This window comes from Littorina saxatilis, linkage group LG7 (assembly GCF_037325665.1).
Source record: "Littorina saxatilis isolate snail1 linkage group LG7, US_GU_Lsax_2.0, whole genome shotgun sequence".
NCBI classification, from domain to species: domain Eukaryota; kingdom Metazoa; phylum Mollusca; class Gastropoda; order Littorinimorpha; family Littorinidae; genus Littorina; species Littorina saxatilis.
The window spans coordinates 31,220,462-31,231,382 of record NC_090251.1 but is presented as its reverse complement, the minus strand read 5'-3'; the positions used below and the strand labels follow the sequence as shown (position 1 = coordinate 31,231,382).

Genomic DNA, 10,921 nt, shown 5'->3' with positions numbered 1-10,921 from the left:
CACAATCATTTGTCGTAGTAAGCGTAGACATCCGGTCTGCTCCCCGCCTAATGGCCGATGTCTTCCGTCTTCGGGGGACTACGTGGGTTTAAATTTGGAGTGGTCCTTCTCCTAGAGGAGTTTCCTTGCAGGGATAGTGAGCCTCCTCTGCCCTCGTTTTAATTTTGGAGTGATCTTCTCCTAGGACAGCTGCCTTCCAGGGTTGACGAGCCTGTCCTGCCCGGCTATTTAACCCATAGTTGGGGGCGCAACAGCCTTGAACTGGCAGAGGTAACTGGATTTTCATGGTGTTTCAGAAACTGTGTTACGTTTTGGTGAAGATAGCACCTTCGGGAGTCATTGGCTTGGAGAGCTACAAAAAATCGATTGAAAATGAAGGTAACACCATTTATTGGATGCACGTGCACAAATCCCTGAAGAGATTAGCTTCCCATCACGCACACAGCCAGAAAGCCTGAGGGACAAAGGACTGATGCCGTCATTTGATGTGTTGGTGCTGATCACGTCCATGGAAAAACGTACGCATGTACACTCGCGCGCACTGACGCAGACACTCACACACAGACACGCACTCAAACATAAAGAGTACTCATTGTTAATTGTAAGAATGGCAGTTGAACATCAAATGTCGTACACATGTTCCTCAAATAAACACAAACGTGTATGGCAGCGCACGTACACACACAGAGACAAAGACAAGCACATATATATTCACATGCAAGCATACACATTGAGACTGCAGAAAAAAGTAACAACAACAACAACAACAACAACACCAACAACACCAACACCAACACCACCAACAACAAAACGATGAAGATCAATTTGAAATGCGCATTTTTGTTTTTGGATTTTCGAGAAAAAAAGCACTCCTCTTTATTTTCTCCTTCGATTTTTTTTTTCTGTTCACGATTCCACCATGCCGAGGCCAGATTCAAACGGCAGAAATGTCCACAACTTCCACTGACCCTGTCAATCGACACACATATCATACAGTGGTACCTGCGATGGAGACAAACCTACTTTGCAGGTGGCCAGTCATATTTGAGTCAAGGTTATGCACAAATGGAACACATAGGGCTAATGTGCACGACAAAGTTAGCAACCGGGTGGGAACCAGCCGCGTGGTCGGATCGGTTGAAATGGAAGTTTGTTTAATTGTGACTTCAACCAATCCGACCCCGCGGCTGACTCCCACCCGTTTGGTAACTTTTACTTGCACATCGGCCCAGATGACCTTTATTGGGATGGTGTCCTCTTTCAGTCAGGCCAAACGAAAATATATGTTGGTTTAGGGTAACATGACCCCCAAAAATATGGTCGGTAGGTCGGCATTTTATTATTATTAATTGTTTTTTTAGTTTCACTTATGGTTCGCAAAATGTACCAGAGGTTGTTTTTTGGGGGATATTTTTGAGAAACGAAAAAAAAGTTTTAGGGTCGGCGGAAAAAAATAGGATCGATCGGGTTATCCTAAACCAACATATATTTTTGTTTGGCCTTACCACTGTAGAGCGTATACACATCATGCACGGAATTAGTCCACGGACAACAGAAAACGACGATTAGAAAAGTAAAACACATTAAACGTTGCGTTCAAAACATGCCCTTCACTTGATCGTACTTCAGGCAGCTCAGTTGTACACTTTTATGAAATCACTTTTAGTCAGGGCAAAAGCACACATAACATGCCGGTAACACATGTGAAGAGAAACGTTCATTTAGATGACGACTAGATCCTGCCTTCCTGGGGAAGGTATTGTCCGTAACAAGTACGTCCTACTAATCAGAACTATGTGTCAAACAATTTAACCTCAGAATCGGCATCCTGAATAAGATGGCTTCCCTCAGGAAATCGTGTCGGCTTTCCAAAAGAAAATCATGTAATCCTCCCGGCCACGAGGGTGAAAAAAAGAAGTCTGGAGCAAACCAACGATCGCGAGCTGTCGAGAGAACAATTTTGTGGAACAACTCCGAGAAGAAAAACGCTTATTGAAGTGGTGATGGTTAACATTGACGTTAAAATCGCTGTTAACGCGATAAACTTGTAGTAAACTCTAAGAACACTGGAGTATTCCGAAGATGACGACTTCAGTGGATGACTCCTCGAGCCGGCGACGAAGATTAGAAAAACATAACGATACCATAACCGTCACGTCCTCTCAGGACAAACTCAACGAAAAATTAAGACACCAGCGATTCATTCAATGAATACTAGATCGATTGTTCCAGATTGGATAATTTTAATCAAAAAGGACAAAGACGATTACAAAACAGATAAAGACGAATGCTGGTGTTAAAGCTGACGTTGTTTGATCGCATCGAGGGATTCACTCGGCGAAGAAAACGACGTCCCCGAATAACCCCCCACAATAACTTATCGTTCCACAAAAAGGACGAGTTCAGTGAATGATGACGAAGAAGATTACTTCTTCTTCTCCTTCTTCGTTCATGGGCTAAAACTCCCCCGTTCACTCATGTTTTTGCACGAGTAGGTTTTTACGTGTATGACCGTTTTTACCCCGCCATTCTGGCAGCCACACGCCGCTTTCAGGGAATGACGAAGAAGATGGTGAAACAGATAATGAAGAATGCTGATGGAGAACCGACGTCGGTCAATCACATCCAGGGCAAAACTGTGAAAAGAACGTCCCTGAATCACTCCAATACAGTTGTGCTTTCGAATTAGGATGAGTTCAGCGCACAAAGACAACGACGATGACGAAAACGATATGATGAATACAAATATAAAACTGATTAATCACGCCCAGGGTAGAACGCAGCGACGAAAACGACGCCCCCTTTACTGTGACCCTCCGACACCAAGTGAATGAGAGTTCTAAACAAGGCGAGTTTAGTGAACGACGATGAAGACGACGACGAAACAAGGACTAATGCTGGCGTGAATTATACAGACGTCGGTTAATCACCTCCAGTGCAAAGCTCTGCGACGAAAATGAAGTCCCCTTTATCATTCCACACCAAGTGCATGAGAGTTGTAAACAAGGCGAGTTTAGTGAAAACCACGATGACGACGACGAAACAGGACGAATGCTGGTGTGGATCGAGTCATGCAGACGTTGGTGAATCACCTCCAGTGCAACACTCTACGGCGAAAAGGGCGTCATTGTATCATCCCTGAACAGTTGAACGTTCTAAACAGAACGAGTTCAGGCAATGATGACAAGGCTAAGGGCGAATACTGATGTTAAACAGACATCGCCTCATCACAGCCAGGCCTAAACTCTGCAACGAAAAAGAAGTCCCCTATAAATCACCCTTTAACAACTGAGCGTTCTGAAGAGGACGATTTCCGTAAACGAAGAAGATGGCGAAACTGAGATAAAGACGAATGTTGATGCTATAAACTGACGTGGGTGTCTGATCACCTCCGGGGAAAAACTTTTTCCGACGAAACAGACGTCCTTGAATCGTGACCCTACAACAACTGGGCGTTTATCACGTCCAGAGCTACACTCAGTCTGACGTCACTGAAGTACTCCTCAGTTGTATGACGTATGTTTATCACGTCCAGGGCTACACTGTGACACTCCCACGTCCCTCAAGCACTCCACAACAACTGAGCCTTCCAAATAGGACGAGTTGAGTTCAGTGGACGACTTTGAGGACGAAGACGAGAATAGCGATGGCGAAGACAACGGAGAACATGAGGGCGAAGGCGATGCAGTAGTTGATTCCCTTCCTCTCCCGGCGAGGGGGGACAACCTCTGCTGCCAGCAACTCCTGAAAATTGACGAACACAAGCACAAGGTTAATAAAAATGAAAGTGTCCTGAAATCCGGATGGCAATTGAGAGTATACGTTGCAGGTAAAACAGGAAGAGAAGATGCTCATACGACTCATCTTCGTCATACGTAGAGAGAGAATGCTTACTGTCCTACAGGCTAAATATTTCGCCTCTTAAGGACAAGATGTGGGTTATATGATAATTCGAGTTTTACGCCCTCACGGCTTTTGATGAGATGCACAAGTGTAGGCGTGTTTAGGTGGTGTCAGCCATCTGCACTTGTGGCAGAATGACCGAGGTCTTTTACGTGCCATTGTGGTGACACGGGGGTAGGCACATGGCTTCCGTCTCTGGGTCTGCACATAAAGTTGACCCGTGTCCGTACCGGCCCGAATTCGAACCTGCGACCTTTCGATCACAAGTCCAGTTACATTTATATGGGCACATACACACGCAACACATCGATACAATACGCTCTACATTAAGGGCAGACAAACAGACAGACAGGCGTACGGTCAGAGACAGACCGACCGACAGACAGACGAACAGACAGGCAGAAAAAAAAGCAGCATGGACATACAGAAAGAAACAGAATCCAGAAACGGTCTGAATTAGCCCGAAACTGTGACAGGGGAGCATAATTATTTGATACGAGTACCGTATAATACAGTCCCACGATTCTAATTAGACATCAAAGGGAATGAAGCCTCGCGCACCTGAACAGATTTGTGCGTGCCAATTGTAGCATAAGTATGCATAATGCAGCGCCCGCAGTCTCCCACTAAATCAGCCCATTGTGACTAATGAGATTATCAGGTAATGTATTATGCACAGGTGCGCTAGGATGAACGAAGTCAACACGTGTTGTGCGTCAATTTCTCTTACTATTAACTGACTTATACTAACTGTAGGGTGACACCTGACACCGTGGCGACCAATCAACTACGATGAATGTGTGTTAAGCCTGTCCATAACTGGGCGAAGACCGGCACGGTTGGCCTAGTGGTAAGGCGTCCGCCCCGTGATCGGGAGGTCGTGGGTTCGAACCCCGACCGGGTCATACCTAAGACTTTAAAATTGGCAATATAGTGGCTGCTCCGCCTGGCGTCTGGCATTATGGGGTTGGTGCTAGGACTGGTTGGTCCGGTGTCAGAATAATGTGACTGGGTGAGACAATGAAGCCCGGGCTGTGCTGCGACTTCTGTCTTGTGTGTGGCGCACGTTATATGTCAAAGCAGCACCGCCCTGATATGGCCCTTCGTGGTCGGCTGGGCGTTAAGCAAACAAACTGGGCGAAGTCGACTGCGCGAAGTATACTTAAGGAAATTGGCCGCACGAAGCTTTAGCACTGAGTTTTCATTTTGGGCTCATTTAAGGACCGCCTTTAAATATAACACAGTATTCTTTATTTGCCAGTGGTGATTGCATAATCACTTGTAGGTCTCTCTACATACACTACAAATAATCAGCAAAAACTATAGCGACACTGACCCAAAATAGCTTTGGACATAAAGGCCGAAGGGATTGTCAAAACACGCGCAAGACTTTAGACTTCCATGGGCTCTGAACCAAACTGATTGTATTGTCACATCACACCCTGACCTCATCCTCAACTCAGGTCAAAATGAGTTCGGCTCATTCTCATCTTGAACACACGGCCAGTACCGTGTAACTGGCCTTGATACGGAACGATCCAAGGGGGGCAATCTCAGTCATCTGAAAGAGGGAAATCCAAACGCAATCCGCTTTGTTCGATTTTATGGGCTTGGACGATAGAGAAAAATAAGAAAAGCAAAAGCTGGAGTCCAGTCTGGACGAAACTGCTATCAAGAACGCAGAATTGATTTTTTCTGAGTTCTTTTTTTGCCGTAAGCGCCATGTCGAGCTAAAACTGAAGTTGCGGCACAATTTCGCTTCTCGCACATCTGATGCTTGTTGACATGCATCAACGAAGGGGCCTCACTCTGGAAGAGTTTCCTGCTCCGATAAACATGGCGCTTACGGAAAAAAAAACCACCTCAGAAAAAATCAATTCTGCGTTCTAAAATGCAGACCTGACCTAAAATGCAGTATATTGCAAACGTTACCAAAAATAACGTAAAATAACGTAAATACGAAAACAAATATTCATTGCCACAAGGACCTAAACCCGTCAGTTTCTGGAGTTGACAGATACCGATTGCGCAGGAGTGTGAGTGTGTGTGTGTGTGCGTACGTACGTGTGTGTGTGTGTGTGCGTGCCGCAGTGCGTGCGTGCGTACGTGTGAGTGTATGTGTGTGTGTGTGTGCGTGTGTGCGTGTGTGTGCGTGCGTGCGTGCGTGCGTGCGTGCGTATGTGCGTGCGTGCGTGTGTGTGAGTGTGTGTGTGTGTGGGAAGATAAAGATGTTGCTGACCAACATGGAGAGGCGGACACAAACTTTGACACAGAGACAAGGGAAGCGGACTCTGCACGCACTCAAAATCTCAGAAACACTGATAAGGCAGGCACAAGGCAAATAAAATACCGGAGGATATTTGCACTTTCGAGACAAAATCAAAAACAAACTAATGCTAGTTCCGTTTCACACACTAGTTCAAATCAATTCGGCTTGCAGGTGTTATGTTTAGTGTAAAATTAGAAACAACTATTTCAGTGTGCAAAGTCAGATTTTGCACTGATGAATAAGAATTGGACATTTCTTCACACAAACATTCTCAATACCTACATTTTACACTGACAGAATTGAAATGATTATTTTATTGATTTTTTTTTATAGAACTTCACATCTTTATTTTCATAAATGGAATGATTATAACGTCCGTAAAAACCTGATATTTTCTCTATTGTCAACCTTAACAAATAAGAGTTGAGATAAATAAGCTAAAAAGATTTGGAAGATTTTGAATGTTTCTTCGCCTTCCCCTTCTTCAAGAGTCCCAATCACGAGGAAGACAAACATAAAATCAACAGATTAGGGCTAAGAGTAAGAGTGACACTTTTTAGGTTCGATTCGTCTTTGCTTTGACTGCACAATTATCCTTCATTTGCTCTGTCGACGCCCGGTTTTAACCGCTTGCTTCCCTTTGTATAATAAACAGGCCATAGGGCGTCATTGTCCCGAACGAAATCATCAAATCTCCAAAACCGTTTGGGATTTGGGGTAGGGAAATCATTTTAAGTAATTAAGACATAATAAAATAAAGAAAGAAAGAAAAGCCAAAAAGACAGAGAAAGCAGCAGCATCTCACGTTGTTTGACCCCCGCACCACTCGCTGTACGTTTCCGTTGCGCCACATGTACTGCACGTGCTGACCCGACACTGAGAGGTCAGGGGTCGTCATCCCACTGCGCATGTGATGCACCTGCACGCGCCCATCTTTCCACACGTACGTCACTTCCTCTTCCTCTTCCGACGCACGCCGGGAACGGGAGAGGCCGAAGAGCGACTCTTGATCCTTATGACCATGACCTTTGCCGACCCCTAACCTTGCCAAGGAGGAGTGGGAGTGCGCCCTTCTGTGGTTGTGCACGTGACCACTGTGTATAGACATATGAGCATACATTAGGCGGGATTTGTGATGACTGGGCAGAGAAGTAGATACATGAACAAAAACAAGTCGCGCGAAGCGTTAAAAAAACCCATTTAGTTGGCCTGAAACTAAAAGATCAACACTAAAATAACAGCCAACCGAGACTACATGTAGAGAGGCTTTGTTAACCTAAACCCGAAGACTGAGACGGGTCCAGCTCGTCTCCGCGAAGCATGCGAACGTAGTGCTTAATTAACCTACTTTCTATACTTGGGAGTATATTTTTAGAGTAAACATGGCATATATAGATATATTTTGGATTCAGGAAATGATAAAGAATAAGATAAAATCATTTTGGGGTCGACTACTTTAAAAAATTAAAAAATAAAATTAAAATGATATTTTTAATGACCAAACTCAATAATTAATTGTATTAATTAGATTTTAATCGGCTTTCAAGCTGAAATGCAATCCCCGAGTCCGGGCTTCGTCGAAGATTGCTTGACCAAAATGTCAATCCATTTGATTGATAAATGAAGGCGTGAATGACATAGCCGCCGGCCTACACTTTCCCTAAAAGCCGGATATGACGTCATCAAAGACATTTCTTGGGGAAGGGAAAAATTAATCTGGGGATATCAACTGGAATAACATGATGTGTAAAGTTTCACGAAGACAAGTCCGACAGTTGTCTCAGAATCACTCTACACGCACGCACACACGCACGCACGCACACACACACACACCCACACCCACACTCACACCACCACCACCACTCTCGTCTTGATTGCCAGTCTATGTTAAAATATTTAGTCAAAACTTGAATAAATGTAACTAGAAGATTTAATGAAAAATGATCATGAATTCTGACTGCGAAAAAAAAGCATATAAATAAACAAACCCTGGGAGACATTTTTGAAAGCTTTTGTTCGTGATACGTGACTGTAAACCATGCCATGAAAACACACACACACACACACACACACACACACACCCAAACACACCAACTGAGGCACACAACCCCTGGTACACCAGCGACTGCTTTGGGATGACTAATTCGTGACTTGTTTATTTTCACAATTCAGGGCAACAGCTGAGAGAGATGCAAAACCTCTAATCTCATTTAATTTTCCTTTCATGAGGAGCCTACGTCCGTTTTCTGGTGCAGTAGGCCATTTTGTGAAAACAGCAAACGATTAATTAGTAACGCCCCAACCCCCCCCCCCCCCCCTCTCCTCTCTCCACCTTATTTTAAGCCACCACATTGAGATAGGTGCCCCCTGAGCCCTCTCTCTCTCTCTCTCTCTGTCTCTCTCTCTCTCTCTCTCTCTCTCTCTCTCTCTCTCTCTCTCTCTCTCTCTCTCTCTCTCTCTCTCTCTAGACTTGCAACTTTCATCATGAACGCGTTTAAAATACGCAGTGAGTGGGTACAGTGAATATGAGATATTGCACGATCTTGTTTTATGTGTATGCTATTTTTGTTGTTTTTGTCGATTGCTTAAAAAAATAGTAGGGCCTAATAATGTTTTGTTTTTTGAAAACGTTAATGTGATGCTATGTATCAGGGATGCAACGATTATGCATATATACTGCTTGCAGATTTGCGTGTGAAAGGGCATGTGAAGGGATAGATGGAGGGATGAATAGATGGATGACGGATGAATGGTTGGACAGACAGACGGATGATTAGATGGATGGAGAACAGAGGGACATGAGATGGATAGAAGGATGGATGGATGGATGGATGGTTGGCTGGATGGATGGATGGATGGATGGACGGAAGGATGACGGGCGCAGTGGCGTGGTGGTAAGACGTCGGCCTCCTAATCGGGAGGTCGTGAGTTCGAATCCCGGTCGCTGCCGCCTGGTGGGTTAAGAGTGGAGATTTTTCCGATCTCCCAGGTCAACTTATGTGCAGACCTGCTTGTGACTTAACCCCCTTCGTGTGTACACGCAAGCACAAGACCAAGTGCGCACGGAAAAGATCCTGTAATCCATGTCGGAGTTCGGTGGGTTATGGAAACACGAAAATACCCAGCATGCCTACTCAACGAAAGCGGAGTGAGCTGACTATGCTCTCAGAGAATAGTGTGGGGAACCCAAATGGGCAAACGAGCTCACACGTAACCAGAAAAATTCTGAAGAAGGACGGAAGGATGACAGAGAGACATGAGTGAAGTGCGACAGAGACTGGATTTTGTGCTGATGCATTACTGTCCTTTTTCAAACGTTTTGCTGTTGTAAATGCCTGTTTCCACTGTCGCCATGTCGACTGTCATTACGATGATGATGATTATTATTATGATTAATATTACTATGATTATTTTTCATGAAGCATGAATGTTGAAACTTTGTACACCCCGAATTGAAATGGGCCCAAGGCCTAATCAAAAAACCATCCAGACTCCAGACTCCAGACTCTCTCTCTCTCTCTCTCTCTCTCTCTCTCTCTCTCTCTCTCTCTCTCTCTCTCTCTCTCTCTCTCTCTCTCTCTCTCTCTCCCCCTCTCTCTCTCTCTCTCTCTCTCTCTCTCTCTCTCTCTCTCTCTCTCTCTCTCTCTCTCTCTCTCTAGACTTGCAACTTTCATCATGAACGCGTTTAAAATACGCAGTGAGTGGGTACAGTGAATATGAGATATTGCACGATCTTGTTTTATGTGTATGCTATTTTTGTTGTTTTTGTCGATTGCTTAAAAAAATAGTAATAATGTTTTGTTTTTTGAAAACGTTAATGTGATGCTATGTATCAGGGATGCAACGATTATGCATATATACTGCTTGCAGATTTGCGTGTGAAAGGGCATGTGAAGGGATAGATGGGGGGATGAATAGATGGATGACGGATGAATGGTTGGACAGACAGACGGATGATTAGATGGATGGAGAACAGAGGGACATGAGATGGATAGAAGGATGGATGGATGGATGGATGGTTGGCTGGATGGATGGATGGACGGAAGGATGACAGAGAGACATGAGTGAAGTGCGACAGAGACTGGATTTTGTGCTGATGCATTACTGTCCTTTTTCAAACGTTTTGCTGTTGTAAATGCCTGTTTCCACTGTCGCCATGTCGACTGTCATTACGATGATGATGATTATTATTATTATGATTAATATTACTATGATTATTTTTCATGAAGCATGAATGTTGAAACTTTGTACACCCCGAATTGAAATGGGCCCAAGGCCTAATCAAAAAACCATCCAGACTCCAGACTCTCTCTCTCTCTCTCTCTCTCTCTCTCTCTCTCTCTCTCTCTCTCTCTCTCTCTCTCTCTCTCTCTCTCTCTCCCCCTCTCTCTCTCTCTTTTAAATGTCAGAGCGTCTTATTCTTTATATAATTGCAATTGTTTTTCAATTGTTTTAAGAACAAGTTGTGACCTCGCTCGTTTAACACGGTTTTAATTTACGAATGCACGTGAAACACAATTCCAGGAGAGACCCGGAAATGAAAGCAGTCTGCTCACGAATCCGTCATGTTTTTGTCCCGAGGATTCTGTCTCCGTTCTTTCCTGCTGCAGAGGCCAGGTCAAGTCAACTTGAAGGAGATTATGTCTTGTACATTTCACAGTAAACAAGCTCCCTGGGGAATCTTTGATTCAACGGTAAACTGACTGCAGTCGACTGTGCGTGCGAGCTCTCTCTCTCTCTCGTTCTGTC

The 10,921-nt window shown here is 44.4% G+C and overlaps 1 protein-coding gene across 1 annotated transcript in view; it reads right to left on the bottom strand.

Annotated features, from left to right (window-relative positions):
• Positions 1-562: 562 nt before the first annotated feature.
• Positions 563-10,921, bottom strand: part of LOC138971188 (uncharacterized) — a 59,948-nt gene continuing 49,589 nt past the window's right edge. The window contains exons 3-4 of the mRNA XM_070343838.1: positions 6,978-7,266; positions 563-3,744 (exon numbers count right to left, since the gene is read on the bottom strand). Of these exons, the coding sequence (XP_070199939.1) occupies positions 3,610-3,744; positions 6,978-7,266 (424 nt within the window). The 3' untranslated portion in view covers positions 563-3,609. The remainder of the gene's footprint in view (positions 3,745-6,977; positions 7,267-10,921) is intronic.